This window comes from Ovis aries, chromosome 3, assembly GCF_016772045.2.
Source record: "Ovis aries strain OAR_USU_Benz2616 breed Rambouillet chromosome 3, ARS-UI_Ramb_v3.0, whole genome shotgun sequence".
Lineage (NCBI taxonomy): Eukaryota > Metazoa > Chordata > Mammalia > Artiodactyla > Bovidae > Ovis > Ovis aries.
In genome coordinates, this window is record NC_056056.1 from 162394555 (window position 1) to 162412513 (window position 17959).

General features: G+C 59.7%; 2 protein-coding genes across 3 annotated transcripts in view; both read right to left on the reverse strand.

Annotated features, from left to right (window-relative positions):
• Positions 1-359: 359 nt before the first annotated feature.
• NXPH4 (neurexophilin 4) lies at positions 360-10855 on the reverse strand. Its single transcript, XM_027967565.3, has 2 exons — positions 10686-10855; positions 360-2839 (listed from the first exon to the last, which is right to left on the reverse strand). The coding sequence occupies exons 1-2, from the start codon at positions 10740-10742 to the stop codon at positions 1970-1972; spliced, it is 927 nt and encodes a 308-aa protein (XP_027823366.1). The 5' UTR covers positions 10743-10855; the 3' UTR covers positions 360-1969.
• Positions 10856-15383: 4528 nt separating this feature from the next.
• The window catches only part of LRP1 (LDL receptor related protein 1), a 79886-nt gene continuing 77310 nt past the window's right edge, over positions 15384-17959 (reverse strand). For both annotated transcript variants that reach the window (XM_027967567.3, XM_027967566.3), the window contains exons 82-89: positions 17691-17864; positions 17307-17468; positions 16745-16919; positions 16458-16559; positions 16252-16316; positions 16081-16171; positions 15823-15967; positions 15384-15684 (exon numbers count right to left, since the gene is read on the reverse strand). In XM_027967567.3, coding sequence (XP_027823368.2) covers positions 15544-15684; positions 15823-15967; positions 16081-16171; positions 16252-16316; positions 16458-16559; positions 16745-16919; positions 17307-17468; positions 17691-17864 — 1055 coding nt within the window. In that variant the 3' untranslated portion in view covers positions 15384-15543. The remainder of the gene's footprint in view (positions 15685-15822; positions 15968-16080; positions 16172-16251; positions 16317-16457; positions 16560-16744; positions 16920-17306; positions 17469-17690; positions 17865-17959) is intronic.

A 17959-nucleotide genomic window follows, 5' to 3' on the forward strand; every position in this document is an offset into this window, starting at 1 on the left:
TTATTGCATCACAAGTGAGGAAACTGAGGCCCAGATGAGCTAATTTGCTAATTTCAGTTATTCCCACTTGGTTCTCATTTCAGACCTTAGAAGTCCACCCTTAGTTAGCTCTAATCTCCTTCCCTCCCACTCTAGCCTCAGGTGCTTTCAGCTTTTTCCAATAATAGGCTTGGTGTCCGGAGTCAGCCCAGTTCCTGTCCCTCTTACAATCTCTGACCCAGAACCACTTCCAACCTCCCTCTTCCTTTCAGTTCGTTCATCCATCCATCAACCCACCCACCATCCATCCATCACGTATTTATTTCCCCCTTACTGACTTTCCACTCCTCGAGTGAGACTCAAGGTGTCTGGGTGAGACTCACCTCTGACTCAGTTTCCTGGTGCAGCCAGCGGGCAATCCTCCGGAGGACACTGCTGCCTCCCAGTTTTACCTTTGACCCAGGACTCAAAGCGAAGCAAGGCTACAGAGGAGGTGTCGTTCTGTGCCTCAGCTTGTCTGTACCTCCTCCCTAGCCTCGTTGTCAGGGGTCCCCCGAGGGGAAGGGGGCTGCTGAGCTTGAGAACTGCTAATGAAGCCGCAGCCAATTAACGCCCGGGCCAGGGTTGGGGGCGGATAAAATTAGCAGCTGCGTCTGCAGGGGTGGGAGGGTGGACAGCTGGCTGAAGGGGCCCTTGTTTGCCTTTGCAGACGGCTAGTGCGAATGGCGTTGCCCAGTCCTCCAAACTCGCAGTCGTCCCTTCCCCCACCCCCTCGTCTCAGGCCTCTCTCCCTCCCTCCCCCAACCGTCTGCAAACTCAGCGCCCACGAAATTAGGAAGGAAAAGGAAGATCGATGACTCCAGATGCCGCAAACTCTGTTTCCCCTCCCCCCCCCCACCTGCCGCCTCCCGCCAGCCCGCGGAGCTTAGCAGGTTGTCAGCGCTCCGCCTACGCGGTCCCTCCATCTCCATCCATCCAGTTCAGGGCCTTATACCTCCTCCCCCAGAGAGCCCGCTGGTGGTCCCCTCTCAGGTCTAATCCCCGTCCCATTTTCGGCTTCACCCCGCCCACCTCTGGGAGGAAAATTCCCACCTCCTGCAGGGCTCAACCCCAAGGGTCGTCCTCCTCGTCTGAATCTGATCTCGTCTTGGATAACCTCCAAGGTGACAGCTACGTCAATATTTGCCTCAGTTTCCCCATGAGCCGCCGAGGGAGGAGGCCCTGGCCAGGTCTCTGCCAGACAGAAAGGCACACCACCACCACCACCCTCTTGCCTAAAGGTCTCACACAGACGCGTGTTGGATTTCACTTTATTTTGTTCCCTTTCCCGTCTGTTTTGGCGTAGGAAAAAAAAAAAAAAATCACCGAGAGGAAGCTGCCGGAAGGTGGAGCAAGGCTGGCAGGGACTGGAGGGAGGAGAAGGCAGGGGAGTGGATCGCCTAAGCACAGGAGTTTTGCTTCCCCTACCCTAATTATTGGGGTTCGGGGAAAATGGGGACAGGCATACGACAGGCAGAGGAATTGGGAATAGGCCACGGTGTATAGGCCTTTATGGTCTTTACGTGGGTATAGGGTGGAAGACAAGCGCCTGGGAGTAAGAAAGGGGTGGGATGAGGATGCCAGGCAAGGCGTTATTAAAGCTGCGGGCAAAGGGAGTATCCAGCCCAGCGTCAGAGGCAGGCGTGAAGAGGACTCAGTGGGGACTAGAGAACGCGGGGACCGCCTCCAAGCCCCGCCGATTCTGGGGCTGCCTTCTGGGCCCTCCACTTGAGGCTGTAGCCAATGCGGGGCTACTCCCAGCCTTGTGGGCACTCCCCATAAGGAAAAGGGGATCCACACAGGCTGAGTCTCTGAAGGGCTGTTCCTCTCCACCCCCAGAGTGGAAGGGGTGGACGCGGCCACAGGAGCTGGGGGGTAGGGGCAAGGGTTCCGCTTGAGGGAGTCCGGGATTTCGCGGGAAGCTCGGGGCCCCGGGCGAGGGCGGAGTAGGCTATCCAAAGTAGGGGTGCTCGCTCTGGAAGTTATAGTCTGGGCACACCTTCTGCACCAGTTTGTAGTCAAAGCTGAGGAAGGAGACGAAAATGCAGATGACTTTGAAGGGCTTGGCACACAGCCAGGCGGCCTGGCTCTGCGTATGCTCGGTGAAGCACACCTGCGACGGGTCGTACAGGCACGGGCGGTGCTTGCGCGCGCGGTTCGTCTTCTCGTACTCCACGTGGCAATTGAAAGCGCGTGACTCTTTGGCCCCAGGCACTCCCAGCGCGCCCCCGAGCGGACCCGCCAGCGCACCGCCGAGGGTGCCCCCGAGCCCCGGCCCCGCCGCCGCTATCCCCAGCGGGGGCCCCAGCCCAGGGAGCACCCCCTCCAGGGCCAGCGTAGACTGCAGCGGGTGGGGGACGGGCCCGGGCAGCCAGACGCCCCCAAACTCTACACGCTTGGAGGGCGGCACGATACTGACGCTGAGGTTGCCCAGGCTGGACGAGTTGTGGCGGAAGTAGACGCTGAAGGTACCGTTCACATGGTCCACGATCTTACCCGTCACCAGCAGCGAGAACTTCAGAGTGTGCACCCGGAAGTAAAAGTCCCCCCAGCCAAAGATCTTTTTGGCTCGGGCGGCTTTGATGGACGGCTTTCTCTTCGTGCGCTGCGCTGGCGCTCCCGCCGCCCCAGCCCGGGCCAGTGTCCCTGTGTGGTTAGCCGGCCAGGCCCAGCTCCAGGCACGCGCGGTGCCCAGGCCATTGGAGGACTTTGGCGCTGCCGCTGCCGGGAAGTGATGGCCAGGGGCACCACCTCCGGCCGTGGCCGGGCGCAGCTCCAGGTACTGCGGCCTCCTGGATTCCGGTATCTGAGCACTGACGGCCTGGGGACCAAGAAGGAGGAAAAGAGAGACGCTGGAGTTGTCTGGGGCCACCCTCCAGGGCCACGCCGGTCCCTGTCCACAGCCACTGGGAGAACAAATGGAATCGGGTTGCCACAGCAGTGGTTCAGGGAGTGCCCGTTGGAATGGGCCTGGGGCTCTTTCAAGGTGTGTGGTCTCCACCTCAGTTTCTACGTCTGTGAAATGACACTAGAATCCTAGTCTTCTCACGGAACTCTGACGAGGGCTGAGAAAACTAAAAGAGCCAAAGCAGTGTGGGCTTGAAAGGGACTGGAGCTAGGAACTCTGGCTTGATTGGGAGTAATGCACCATGGAGAAGCTGGACTCAGGCAAGGGACGCCATGACCACTGTCAGTGCCCAGCGTCAGGAAAGAGTGAGACCTCCCAGCACATCTTTGCCAAGACTGAAGCCCCCACCCAGGCCTCAGCCTCTACTTCCTTGAGGGGTGGAGCATGGGAGACCAATGGAGCTGAGGAGAGCAGTGGAGAGTCTGCATGCTTGCTGTAAGCTGAGGCTTGGGGGCTACTAGTGGGCACCTCTCTCCACCTCCAGCACTCCTGCTCTTGGGGAGGCCGCCTGGTGGTCCTCCCCTGGGCTAGGAGGGGTACAGAGGAGGACTGCCCTGCTTGCCCCCCACCCGCCTCTGTGTCTCAGGTGGCAGCCGATCTGGGAGACAGCGCAGGGCGAGTACAAGATGGATCGAGAGGCGGGAGCGGCAGGGCCAGGCCCGGGCCATCAATTATCTGGGGCGGGGTGGGGGGGTGGCCCCGAGTGAAGGAGACGTGAGAGCGCGGAGAGGAAGAAATATGGAGATGCTGCTCCAGCGAGGGGAGTGGAAAGAAGAGGAGCTGTGCGTGTCAGAGTGTGTCAGTCAGACCGTGCTAGCTGTGGCCATTCAGTGTGGCCCTTACTGCTTGTGGGTTTGTGTGTTGGGGGAGTACCATGTGTGAGTCTGGGGTGATTGTATTTCTGTTATATTGTATGTATCTGTCTATCTGCCTGGAGTGATGAGTCTGTGTGTGTGTGTGTGTGTGTGTGTGTGTGTGTGTGTGTGTGTGCGTGCGCGCGCGTCATGCTCAAGTCTCAACCTCTGGTGATGGCTATGTGTGTCTATACGTATCTGTATGCCCTGTGTAGCAGTCTGAAGAGGCTGTGTTGTGTGTGTCTGCCTGCTTGTGGTGGCTGAATGCCTGTTGTATCAGTCCCTGGTGGCTCTGCACAGGTGTCTGGGTTGTTATGTGTGCCTAGCTTGGTTGTGTCTATGCGTCTGGATCTGAGTGAGGCTGTTTCAGGTTGTGGTAGTTGCCTGTCGGTGACTGGTGTAGTCGTATGCCTGGGTTGGCTATGTATCTGAGGGTGGCTGTGTGTGATTCACTGAGGGTGTCACTTTCCCTCTGTGATCTCCTCTCATCCTCTGTCCATGTGTCAAGCTCTTTCTCAAGGCTGGGTCAGTGTAGTCATGATGATATAACAAGTGTGGTCTCATTGTGTTCCCCTGGGAGGGTGCATACATGTCGGTCATATAAAAATGTTCCTGGGGGGGTGGGGGGATCCCCACACTGGCCTACAGGACGAGCTTTGAGTAGGTAAAGAGGCCGGGCAGCACGGGTGTCCCCCTCTGTTTGCATACACCATGTGTCCACAGGGGACAGGAACAGCAGAGTCAAGCTGCTAGACGAGAATCTCCACCGCCCGGTCCCATTCCGGCAGCTCTGCGATCCTGGGTTATTAATGCCGCCGCCACCCGCTCATCATACATATTTATCGCCCCCCTCATTCCTCCTCCCGTCCATCTCTCCTCCCAGCTCAGGTGTGGGGGGCGGGGGCGCTAAGAGAGACTGACTCAGACTGACAAGCTTGAGCTGGCAGCTTACACCCAGAGGGTGGGCCTGAGAGGGGATGGGGGGAAGGGGTCCTGGGCTGCAGAGGAGGGGACAAGGGCCTTCCAGCAGGAAGGACCAAGGCTCCAGGAGGTGAGCTTAGAGAGGGCAGGGCCTGAGCCCTGGTGAGGGCATTGGAGGTGGGAGTGTACCGAAGCTTCCCGTGGAAGTCCAAGAATGGCTGGGAGGAGTCATTTGAATTCTGACACCTAAACTCCTCACCCCTCTGGGCCCAACCACTAGCTCTTTCCAGGGGCATCCATGAGCCCCTACACCTGCTGTTATGACCTCAAATACCTCTGAGCCCACCCCCGCCCCCAGCACACCCCAACAGCTCTAGACATCCAGCACCCAGTCCAGGACCTGTCCACTGCTTCAGTGCAGCCACTCTTCCCAGGCAGGGGCTGGAGAGGGAAGGAGGTTTGGCTGGGTGGTGAGGGGCTCCAGGTGTCCCCCCCCACCCTGATCCCAGACAAATTGCTGTCTACGCTTCTCTGATCCTGGCAAATCCCTGGGCTCTGGGCACCCACACCCCCCACCCGCTGCTGGAGACAGCCAAGATAAAAGGGAAGAGTTGGGGGGAGCGGCCGAAGCGACCTTGGGGGGAGAACTCAGTCAGGGAGGGGTGAGAGTCTGCGAGGAAACGAGCCGAGAAATGGGAACATGGAATAAAATAAAATCAAACCCTCCCTCTGGCTTCCCAGCTCTCACGCTCGCTCTCCCTCTCCCTCTCTCGCTCTCAATGTTTTTCCCTCTCCCTCGCTCTCTCTCAGTCTCTTTTTGTCTCTGTCTCTAATTTTCTTCTGTGATTCTGCTTTTCTGTTTCTGTCTGTCTGTCTGTCTGTCTAACTGTGGTTCTTTCCCTCTACCCTTCAGGTGGTCTGTCTCCAGCTGTGGGTGGGGGTGGGAGGGAGGGGGAAACGAAGTGATAAGGGAGCCCCTGTTTGCCTAGAATCTACGGTGCTGTCCCTCCCCCTCTACAATTGAGAGCGGGAGCAGGGTGTTGTCCGAGGAGGGGTCCCGGTCAATTCGGAGCTGGTTTAATTAAGCTAATTGGGCGCAGTGACATTTGCGAAGGGGAGAGGCTAGCCTGGCTGTCGGCTTGGGGGGGCGGAGGTGTGGTGGCAGGAGGGAGTGGGGGGGTGCGCTTCACCAGGCGCCTCTGGGCCCTAGCCGGGTGGGAGCTGAGCCAGGAGTGCTTTGCCCCCCAGGCAGCGAGCCCACGCATTGGAGGGGAGTTGAGGATGCCTTTTTCTGCTAAACAAACTCCACTTGGTTGGGGGGCGCTCTTTGGGGATGGGACTGCCGGGAATGGGGGAGGATCAGGCTGCGGCCCCCCATCCGCATTGCAGGGTGCACCTCCCCAGGCCTCCGGACTGCTCGGTGGCTTTTCTCCTGCTGTGTGGGTCAGGTGGCCGCTCAGGACTCTGACTGGGGGAGGGGACTGCACCCAGTAGTTGCGGAAGGAAGAGTGCTCCAGGCCTGGGTCCGGGAAGGAGAGGGAAGTGCGTACTGAGGCCTTGCACCTAGAAAGAGGTGGGGGCGCCCCGCAGCCAGGGTGGGTAAAATAGGCAGGGTCTGGCTGGGAACCAGAGATGGAGATGGGGGTGAAGACAGAGGTGGGGTGGACAGGACAGGCTTCAATGAGGACTGGGCCAGAGATGGAGGGGGACTGGGACTGAGGCCTGAGCAGGCACAGGTACATGGTGCAGAGATAAGGATGGAACAAGGATAGGCATGGAAACAGGAAAGAGGAGGTCAGAAATGGTGGACAGGCACTGGGCAGAGACTGGGATGCAGATGGGATAGGGGCCAAGGCAGTTAAGATGGGGAACAGAACAAGGTGGGAACTAAAATGGGAATGGGGATGGGGGAGACAGGGACGGTGGATGAGGGATGGGCACTGGGAGGAATGAGAGTGGGACGGGGACTGGGAGATGGGGGTGGGACCAGAAACGGGGGGGGGGGGGGGTGGGAAATGGTTACTGGGCAGAAACAGGGATGCTGAAGGATGCAGAGGCCCAGGAGGTGGGGATGGGGAATGTGAATGGGGGCTGTAATGGGAAATGGGAGACAAGGAAGGAGATAAGAAACAGGGATGGGGAGACGGGCTGAGGACAGGTATGGGAGGCAAGCCAGAGAAAAAGGCAGAAGACCGGCAGTATCAGGCCACAGAGGGGTCTCGGCAGGTGAAGATACCTTCTTTCAGACCCTACTGTAGCTATAGCGTGAGGGGGCGGGGATGGCTGCTGGGGCGGGCTCTGCCCTTGGGCCGGGCGCCCCCTCCCCCTCAGCCCCGCCTGCCCGCCTGCTCCTGGCCTGCAGCACAAGGCTCACCGTTATCTGAATTTTGATTTTATTTTATTTTATTTTATTTCCCTGCTTCCTAGAGCCGGCGCAGTCCCCCCGGGAACGACCGCCCCCCGCCCCCCGCCCCGCGCCTCACTTTATTATTGCAATAAATGTGCCTATAAAGGCGCGGGCTCCGGGGCGCGGTGGGGGGGTGGGGGGGTGGGAGCCGCGGAGCTGGGATGTAATTTCCCGAAGCCGGAGCCGGAGGGGGAGTGGGCGGGGTGGAGGTGGAGGAGGGGTAGGCCAGGGAGAGGGGGAGACTCGCCAATTTCCAGCGCTCAAGGCAAGCGCTCCCCACTCCCCATCCCTGGCCCGCAGCTCGTTCCCACCCCAAGCCCTGGGACTCGCCACAGCGCCCAGCCAGCCGGGAGCCCTGGGATGCTTCCCCCACGACAGACCCTGCCCTTTCTCCGTGACCGTGTCCCCCGTCCGCGCCCACGTGGAGTTCTAGGGCTCGGTCCAAAGTTCCGCACCTCCTTCACCATGACTTCATCTCTGACCCCAATGATGCCCCCTCCACTCACCGGGTCTCTCTCAACGTTTATCCCGCCCCTCCCCAAGGACACTGTCTCTGAACCCAGTGACCCTTCTTTTTACCTTGTTTCTGTCCCCAGATTACCTCACCTCTTCCGCAGCCACCCAGTCCTGGACCCCCAGCTCCTCCCTCACCCCAAACCTAAGACAGTCTACCTTCTCCTTTCCGTTGGGTGCCCCTCCCTTACTCGGGGGCTCTTACCCAAGGGAGCTATCAGCGCCCCACCTGGCCTATGCTCCTGGCTCAGCTGCAGCCCCTGATCCCCGCGAAAGCTCTGGGCCCTGGCCCAGGCTGCACGTGCCTAAGTGGCCCAGCCAGAGATTAGCTGGGGGGTTAGAGGGGGATATGGAGTCAGGAGGGGGTGGCTAGATGCGGGGCTGGGGCCAGCCAGTGCTGAGAGACTCAATTCAGCTTAATCCTTTCCTGAGGCAGGCTAGAGCTCAAGGTCCCATAGGGCCCCGCCCCTGCCCTCCCCCAGCTAATTAGTAATTAGTGATTAGTGATTAGTGACTATTGATCGCCTGCTGCTTCTCCCAGTAGGCAGCTGCTTTGGCAAGGGGTGGGGAAGACAGAGACAGAGAGGGCAAGAAGTCAGAGACGGTGTTGGAAAGATCCTGTAGGAGGCCTGGGCCAGAGCCCCAGGGGCAGTGGAAGCCAGGAGTCGCAGGCCCCATAGGAGACCAGGAGCCCAAAGCAAGGAGGGAGGAGGGAGAGGGTGCCTGCAGGAGGGGCCCATGAGCAAGATGGGAGAAGGCAAGGTGCTTAACATGGGACAATTAGGGTTTCCCTGCAAACTGTCCCCCACCAGCCTCTTACTCAATGTCAGCCCAGTGCCAGCCCTAGCACTGAGACAGCCCTGAGTGCACGCACACACACAAGCCACATTCGGATACATGAACACATCTTGAGGCTCACAATCCCATTATTGTTGTTTTTGAACCTAAATCGTGTCAGACTCTTTGTGACTCCAAGGACTATAGCCTGCCAGGCTCCTCTGTCCGTGCGATTTCCCAGGCAAGAGTACTGGAGTGGGTTGCCATTTCCTTCTCATCCCCACACTCAAATGCACTCAAGATGACAAGAACGCAGACACACGCAAGCCTCGGAGACTCACATACAGACAACACAGGCACCCCAACACATAGATATGCACCAGAGTCACACCTTGATACTGTGAGGTGTGCATACACATGTGCACACACCATACACCACACATGAGCATACAGAGGTAGTCAGACACACACTATCCTACACACATCCCCCTTCACAGTTATACACATGCAAACACAGTCTGTATGTACATGCAAACACAGATTCTCACATGCATACAAGCCACGCTAAATGGCAGACACCCTCTCCTCCATGGACTCCAACACGTAGGCCCAGAGCAGCAGCTCTCACACACTCAGATCCCCATTGCTCACATCCTCACGCTCACTCTCCCTCAAGTCTTCACCAGATGTTTCATTCCCCTTCAGGGGGCAAAGGAAATTAAACCAGATCTGTCCACAGAGGAGTTTATTTGATGGGAAGATTGGAGAGGAGAGTGGGGAGGAGCAGGAAGGAGGGGCAGGGGAGGACCATCCAGCCCCACTACCTCTCCCCCGGGGGCATTCACATCCCAGTGGGTTGTGGGGCAGAGACCCCCTCCCAGAGTGCTCTATGAGGGCAGAGCTAGACAGCAGGTCCCCAAGAAGCTCCTGCCAGTGGAAACAGTATTTGTGGAGGGGGCTTCTCCACCCACCTTCCAGCCCCTCAAGGTCACCAGGCTGGTTTGAGAGAATCAGGGAGCTCTGTCACCAGCTTCACTAAGGGCCCCCGCCCTGCTGGAGCTGCTGAAGGCGATCTGAATGAGCAGGTGGGAGGCTAAGTGTGTGTGTGTGGGGGTCTACACCCCTTCCAGACTCCGTAGGGTCTGAGGGCTGGGATGCAGGGAATAGGGCTTTGGGGAGCTACCTGTCTGCCCCTAGACTGGGTGGGTCACACTTAGGGTAGGAAACGGGAAAGTCAGAGGCAGGGGCCTGGTGTAAGAAGATAGGGGTCCAGGGCCTAGGCCCCCATTGTGGGATGCACAGCGGGGCACAGATGGCTGCACTGTGAAGCAGGGACTCACACTCACCCCTTCAGAGCCAACACCACACTCCACACCAGCATACACACGCCCTGGACGCCAGCACTAGACACGCAAGCCTGGCTGCCCAGGACACAGGCACACACACAGGCGCACACGCTGACCCACACACTCCACACCAGCACACATGAGCACCCGGTGTATTCGAATTGAAACCTCCAAATCTGGAGGGACGCAGATCAAGTCTGGGCCCCTTTAGCCTGTCTTCGCCCTGGAGCTTCAGGGAAACAGGCCAGGCTCGGGGAGATGGAGCGAGGAGAGGACGGGAGGAGAGAGTCTGTCCAGACAGCCCACACCCCCTACCCGCCGGGCGCGCGAGAGGGGTGTGTCTGTGAGGTTGTGCAGGGGAGACAGTGTCTCCGCAGGAAATGCGATGGGAGATGGTAGCCAAGTTCGGCGGTATCTGTGTGGGTCCGTGTGTGCGCGCGTGTGTTCGGGCCGAGTCTGCTCAGAGCACAGTGCCCACCTGGCATTGTGACAAGAGCAGAGGAGAGAAATGAGAAGGCGGGGGTGGAGGGGTGGAAGGACAGACAGCGAGGAAGGCGAGTGAGGTTGGCGCGGAAAGACGGCAAGGCTGACACCCTGCTGGCTCGTCTGTCTGTCTCGCACTCCCGCTCCGTCTGGCACACTCGTGGGTCTGGCTTCGTCCCCTCCCCCGCCTCGCCTGGAGCGGGATCCGAGTCGGGCCTCCACCCGGGCACCCCCCATCCCACCCCACCCCACCCGGGACCCTCAGCCAACTTGCGCTGGGAGAGCGCCTATCCCGAACCGGGAGTCTGTCTGTCCGCGTCCCCCCCTTCTCCCACCCTGAGCCGGGCAAAGTTGGGACGCTCTGCGCTGTAGACGAGGCGGGCGCACGGAGCCCCTCGCAATCTGGGACCTTGGCGTCCGGGACCCCCGCTCTCGCGCTACCTCCCAGCTACCCTTACCTTCCTCAGGAGCCACGGGCCAAAGAGCAAGAGAAGCCATTCCGGGAGCAACCGCATCTTCCCGGGCGGCCGGGCGGGGCGGGCGCCGGGCCTGGGGACTAGGGGCCCCGGCGGGCGTGCCGCGGGGTGGCTGCCGGAGCGGCGGGAGCGGGCGGCGCGGCCCGCGGACTGAGCGGCGAGAGGCGCGGAGCGCGGCGCTGGGGGCGGGGCGCGGGCGGGGGAGAAAGTTGGGTCGGACTCGCGCGGGCGGGCCGGGGGGCGGGGCTCCGCGGCGCTCCAATCCCGGCCGCGCCCCGCGCGCCCCCTCCCGCCCGGCGGGGGGCACCGAAGGTGACTTTCACCCCGACACGCCCCAGACACGCCCCCGGCCCAGGTGCGGAGCGGAGCGGGCTGCGGGGCTCGGGGGCCGCGCACCCTAGAGGCTGGGTGGGTGCATCGCTGAGGAACAGGGCCGGGGGTGGGGCTCCCGGCTCCGGGACCTTGTTCCCGAAGCGGGGCACGGAGAATGGGGAGCCTGGCGAGGCTCAACAGCCCAGCAAGACCGGGGTCCCTCGGAGCGTTCCGGCCTCTTCAGTGCTCCGGGCCCTGGAAGGTCCCCGGGCAGGAGCAGGGCAGGGGCCGAGGTGAGGGCGGGCGGGGCCCCGGGCGACTGCTGCCGCGCGGCGCTGACGGGGATGGATGGGCGCCCCGCGGCTCATTCGGCCCGGAGATGAGTATCATTGATCACGGACGGAAACCCCATCACGTCTGTCAATAGGGCTGACAAACGGCGCCCGCCGCCCCCACCCCCGCCTTCACGGCCCCTCTGCGGTCTCAGGACCCCTCCGCTAGACGCGCCGTTCACCTTTGCCCCTCGCCCCCTCTGCTGACCCCCCACGCGTCCCAGAGCGTCCTCGCGTGGGGGTTGGGCAGGAGCCGCACCAACGGCCCGGCTTCTTGGTACGATCTCCATCCATCCCTTTCCGCCCAGGGTCCCATCTTTCACCATCAGTCGCTCTAGATCCTTCTCCCCTTTCTCCTCTAGCCCTGTCCTTTCTCTGTCCCCAGTCTGGTTCTGTCTCTGTCCCAATCCTCTTGGCTGTTTCTTCATCAGCTCCCTCCTCCCCCTAGTCTCTCTCTCTCTCCTGCCCAGGGAGTCTTCAGCTGTCAGCTGTTGCTATGCACTGAGGCTGTGGCTGAGGTTGTATTATGACCGACACCTCGACAGCAGGAGAGATAGGGACAAGCAAAGAGACAGAGACAGATGCATACCGGGAGACCCCAACACATGCCCCCAGGCATGCACGTAGGTGCCTCGCAGGGGCAGGCCACACAGTAAAGGCGAGCATACAGGCAGAGTGAAACACATTCACACAGAGAACAGCGCACACATACACAGACAGGTGCATGCCTAGTGGCCCTGGTCCACGTAGATGGACACCGTCGGTTTACACAGAGTGTGCATACACAGAGACCCAAGAGATAAATGCAACTTTCATCAAGAGACATGCATACCCAGCCAGGTACTCAGAGCCGACCCTGCCTTCCTTGCCTTGGCAGAAAGGTGGACATTCACAGACAGTGATGGACACACACAGGTGTAGGCTGGCACTGGCAGTCCAAAAGACAAGCGCGGGCACACATAAACAGATAAACAGACACATGGATGTGACAAGACACAAAACAAGGATCAGGAATGCTGAGAAGATGAAGTGGACACAGGGACTCTGGGAGAGACAGACAGGAGCCTGGACCAGGAACCTGGGTGTAGGTGGGGCAGAGAGGGAGGCGGGGAGAGTCAGGAACAGCCAGGCCACGGGCCACAAGGCTCCATCCAGAACCCTGAGCCTGAGTGCCAAACACAGGGGCTGCTGAGGGGGTAGTGGGTAGCGGGGGCAGGGGGCACACTCAGGCCCATGGTACCCAGGACAGAAGCCCATCCTGTTTTTCGGGAGTCCTGACCCACCCCACCTCGCCTCCTTTTGCTAGTCTCAGGCCACAGCTTCCTCTCTCCAGCTTCTTCACTCTCATACATACACACACACCCCACTCCCTGTCTCCATCTCTGTCTCTCATTCCTTCTGTATCAGCCTCTGGTTTTGCCCCTGTCTCTTCTCCATCTCTGTCTTAGGTCTCGCTGCCATCCTTGCCAGGTGGGGAATTTTTGAGCACTGCCTTCAGGTAAACCCTCTTCTGGCCGTCCTGGTGGGCAGAGGAAGGATGCTGACTGGAGGGGTGTGTGTTCCAAGCCGCAGCTGGGGGCCCCTCTCTCTCTGCCCAGGATCTTGAGGCGACAGGCAGAGAATCAGTGGCTCCCCGGGGGCGCCAGATGCACGGCTGGCAGAGGGAGGGAGTGAGGGTGTGGGGCTGCTGGTGGTGGGGAGCAGACAGGCGCTGGGGGAGGGGGAGGATCCGGCTGGAGGAGAGTAGAGGGGGTGTGGCAGAATAGCCCCAGGGAAGGAAGTGAGAGGCCGGACTGGGGTCCGAGGGCAGGTGCATAATTAGTGTGCTAGGGAGGGGGCTGTGCTGGCCTTCCGAATGAGCTGCGCTGCAGGAGTGTGTACGCCACCTGGTGGACAGATGATGACACAAGCCTCCCTCTAAGCAATCAACAAGGACGCCCCTTTTCCCCAGGAGGATGGCTCTGCTCTGGGGCCCTAGGGAGCCGGGGAGCCAATGGAAGATGGCAGAACTGGTTTGGAAGTTGAGGCTGGAGCTGGGACCTCAAGGCTAAGAGGGAAGGGGAGGGCTCTTGTTTCTGGAGGTGGATGGATCCATAGCTTCCTCAAGAGAGGAGGAATAGACTGAGAAAGTTGAGCCAGGGATGGAGGGGGAATGAAAAGCAATGCTCCTCTTTTGGGAGTTGGGTAAGGGTTCTTTGGGCTTCCCTGGTGGCTCAGAGGGTAAAGAATCTGCCTGCAATGAGGAAGATCCCCTGGAGAAGGGAATGGCCTCCTGCTCCAGTATTCTTGCCTGGAGAATTCCATAAACAGAGGAGTCTGGTGGGCTATAGTCCATGGGGTTGCAAAGAGTTGGACACGACTGAGTGACTAACACACACACTAGGTTTCTTTAGATGCTTAAAGCTGCCTTCCTTGAGCATATTTGCTACTTTAGGAAAAGAGCTGTAACCCTTTCTCAATCTAGGATCATGTAAAGCAGTGTGACCTGCACAGGAATTGTAGACCTGGACTTCCCAGGTGGCGCTAGTGGTAAAGAACTTGCCTGCCAGTGCAGGACACATGAGATGATGGTTTGATCCCTGGGTCAGAAAGATGCCCTGGAGGAGGGCATGGCAATCCACTCCAGTATTCTTGTCTGGAGAATCCCATGGACAGAGGAACCAGTCCATAGGGTTCCAAAGAGTTGGACACAACTGAAACCACTTAGCACATCTGGGACCCCCTTTGACTGTAACAGTCATCAACACCTGGGATGTGAACTGGGTTTGTTGGTGGCCCATGAGACCTGGAAAACTGGTCTTCCCAGCTTTAACTACAAATGCCTTCCTTTTCCTGAACCCAGGGTTCTTACTCTTGACATCTGATTAATTAGTCTCTATGAGGTGTGAGATGTTAATGCTTCAAGAGCAAACTTAGCTGAATGGGAATGGGACCATTCTGAAGCACTAGAAAGTCGTTCACAATCCCAGTGTGTTCATCTCTTATTGTGGGATTTTTCACCGTGGAAGAGCATTTTAAGGATGGGTGGCAGTGTTGTCTCTTAAAAGTGACAGTGCAGAGAAAATACAGATCCTGGAGTTAAGTGTCCAACGGCCAGAGAGATCACATGTTTCAGAGAGGTGAAGTCACTGGCTCAAGTTGACACAGCCAGGAGAAGTAGGTTTTTCTGGTCAAGTTACATGCCACCCGCTTCCTTGCCGCAGCCCAGCCGGAAGGGATGGAGGCCAGAAGGGCACTGAAGACCAGATGCTACAGCCTTCCTCCAGTACAGAGCATGGCTCCCTCTGGTGGCTGCAGCATGCAAGCACAGGTCAGCTCCAGAGTCACATTCAGACACAAACGCCTTTTTTTTTTTTACAATTTTATTTATAACAATATCTGTGTTATTTAGTTGTAAAGGAATTCAGCAAAAATTATTAAAACGTTCATGTCCCCAAAACGGGGCTGCCCGCTTGCCCTTCCTTGGTGTGCCCCACTTCCTCCTCATCCCCAGGGGAGGGGAGCCTGGGGGGACTGTTTACCAAAGAAAGTCTCCAGCCCTGGGAGCCACAGTGGGGGCACTGGAGAAGGGGAGGGCCTGTCTGGGAGGGAAGCTGAGCGTGGCCATCTCAGAGGTGCCCCTAGAGTGGAGGCTGCGGCATGGGATGGCCTCCCCCCAAGAAGAACTAAAAAACTCCATCCTTCCCTTCCTACCTCAGCCAGAGCCAGATCTTCCAGACAAGGGCAGCAAAGGACTCACCCTCCTCAGGATCCCAGAATCAGCCCTCAGGGGACTGGCAGGGTGGGCGGGGGGGGGGGGGGGGAGAGGGGAGAGCCTTGACAAAGTGTCTTGTACAGGGAGGGGGACACAGCACCACCAGCTCTCCCAGTGGGGGTGCGTTTTTGGTGGGAAGGTGGGAGGCAGGGCTCCCTTATACCTGTAATTTGCAGGAGCCCCTTTCCTGTTCCCCCCCTCCCGGAAGGCAGCATGGGGGGGGGGTTTGCTGAGGAGCAGGCAGGAAGGAGAACGGAAAGAGATAATACTGTGCTCGCTTGCTCGCTTGCTCACTCACATATAAAAAGTAATTCCTTCATTTTTTACATTTATACATCCCAGCAGGGCTGGGGAGGGGTTGGCTGGGCAAGAGGGGGGCTCCTTGAAGGACTTCTCTGGCCGGGGGCAGAGGCTCTCTGGGGAAGTCCGATGGTGTAGGACCCTACGCCAAGGGGTCCCCTATCTCATCCTCAGGGCCCCGGCCCAGGAGTTCTCGCTTCTCGTCCGTGCTGGCCAGGGAGTGGCGGCTGCCATGACCGCCCATGTACAGTGTGGCATACACGGGGTTGGTGAAGTTGGTGGGCTGCAAGGCAACAGAGGGTTCAGATTGGGCTCAGGTACCTTCTACCTACCTCCATTCATTCCATCATCCAGCCCAACACACTTGGTTGCCCCACCCACAGCCCTCTGTTCCTGTCCTGGAAGCCCCCTCCCAGCCCACCTTGTCAGGGTCCAAGGCGAAGTCCGCATCCAGTAGGCCCCCTACATCATCAGGCTCCCCGCCTTCATACATCTTATAGGTGGGATTCCCGATCTCCACGTTCATGGCCCCGTTGGTCATCCGCTGGTGCTGGAAGCCCTTAGCCCTGGGTGGGTGGGTGGGGGGGAAGGTGGGAGCATGAGGGCAGGGATTCTAGGAGGGGGTGGGACTAGGGCAGTAACATCATGGCCCTAATTTTCCAGACTCCCCACAACTCACCCTCGGACTCGCCGCTTGTACCAGAATACCACTCCGGCTACCAGAAGCATCAGCAGCAGCAACAGCAGAGGAATTAGGATGGAGGCCATATCTAGAGGCAAAGAGGAGGGAAGCTGAGTCCAAAAGGCCTCAGAGGCACAAAGCCCTCCATCCCACGTCCCTTCCACCTACGTCCAGGCTGCTGCTGGCCGACCACTTGTTCCTCACATCGGGGTCCCGCCATGTGGGGTGGGCACCTGCAGACGGGAGGGGCAGAGCTGAGTGGGCATGCCATCCACCAGGGAAACTGGGAGGAACCGTAGGCTCCTGCTGGTCTGGCTCAAACTTGGGGGAGGGAAGGCTGATCTAGGCCTTGGTGAGGCACAGGCCCAACTCACTGGCACTCAGGCATCATTTTGCTGTTCATGGTGCAGGAACCGCCATTGCTGCAGTGGCCAACGCAGGTCAGACAGCTGGGGGCCACCCGGCCATCGGAACAGCTGCGGGGAGGAGGGCAGCGGCTGGGCGGGGCTGGTGGAGGGTGTCCAAGAGGCTGGGAAGGGGCGGGGCGGGGCTGGGGGGGTGTCCGAGAGGCTGGGAAGGGGAGGGCTGGGGTTGGGAGGGTGGGTTAGGCTGGTGGGGAGAGGGTGGAGGGTGGGACAGACTGGGAGTGGGCCCCACTCACTTGCAGGTGACATCCCCGCTCTGCTTGTTGACCACACAGGCCCCGTCGAGACAGCGGCTACACTTGTTCACCTCACACCTGGGCCCCTCAAAGTAGGCGGTGCAGCGGCACTGGCGGGAGCCATCGGCGGCCATCTGGCACGTGCCGAAGTTCTCACAGTAGCCAGAGCACTGTCCTGTGGTTCAGGGGATGAGAGAGGAGGTGTCTCAAGCCCCACTGTCATGAGGGTCCTCTAGAGGTGGGGGGGGCCTCTGGCCTTTGGGGTGACTTCCACCTCCTCCTGAGCCCCCCACTGTCTCCATGTCACAGGCTCCAGGGTTACAAAGATATCTGGGAGCATCCCAACAGGGCACTGCTTTTGCTTGAATAATCCCAATGCCAGAGGGTTCACTACCTCTGGGAAGAGGGGGTGTGCTGACCTCTCCCTGGGGAGAAGCCCTGGTACCTCGAGCCTGGCTGAGCTGCGAATGGCCTCCTTCCCTAGAACTAGCCCCTGTGACCCACACACCCCCCACCCCCACCTCCATCATCCCTGGCTGGGGCCCAGGGGTGGCTCACTCACGGTACTGGCAGCGGTCCCCCAGGAAGCCGGGCAGGCATCGGCACTGGGGCTGGTTGCCCTGGTTGACCGTGCAGGTGCTGTTGTTGGCACAGTAGCCTGCACACACCTGCTGGGTGCATTTGGGGCCCGTGAAGCCTGTGGGGCACCGGCACGTGGGCATGCCTGGCAGGAGACGACGTGTGAGCCGGACTGTGGCCCACTGACCGCCTGGCCCTACTGCAGGGGAACAGGGCTGGGAGGCAGGCAGCAGAGGACAGCAATGCTGGGGTTGGGGGCAGCAGGTGGGAGGGCAGCAGAGGCGAAGTAAGGCAGGGCAGAGGTGGCTTGGGGGCAGCAGGGTCCAGGGGCCAGGAGGAGTCCTGGCAGGAGAACCAAAGGCCATACCCGAGGGAGAGGCAGCGCAGGTGCCCCCGTTGCGACAGTGCTCCCAGCACTGGTCCAGCTCACACTTGTCGCCTGTGTAGCGGGGCTGGCATCGACACTTAGGCTGCCTCCGTGCGTTGAGGAAGCAGCTGCCGCCGTTGAAACATTGTAGGTTGCAGGTTCCAGGCCGAGGAGCTGCAGGAAGGGTTGTCAAGGGCAGAGCCGGCGTAGGGGGTGGATTCAGGGGCTGTAGGGAGGAGGGTTCCAGGGCAGGGATGAGGGGCCAGGGA

Excerpts from the sequence above, each read along its gene's own strand:
- NXPH4 (XM_027967565.3), bottom strand. The coding sequence starts at position 10,742 with ATGCGGTTGCTCCCGGAATGGCTTCTCTTGCTCTTTGGCCCGTGGCTC. Across the intron at positions 2,840-10,685 it reads GCCCGTGGCTCCTGAGGAAG|GCCGTCAGTGCTCAGATACC; the intron begins GTAAGGGTAGCT and ends CTTGGTCCCCAG.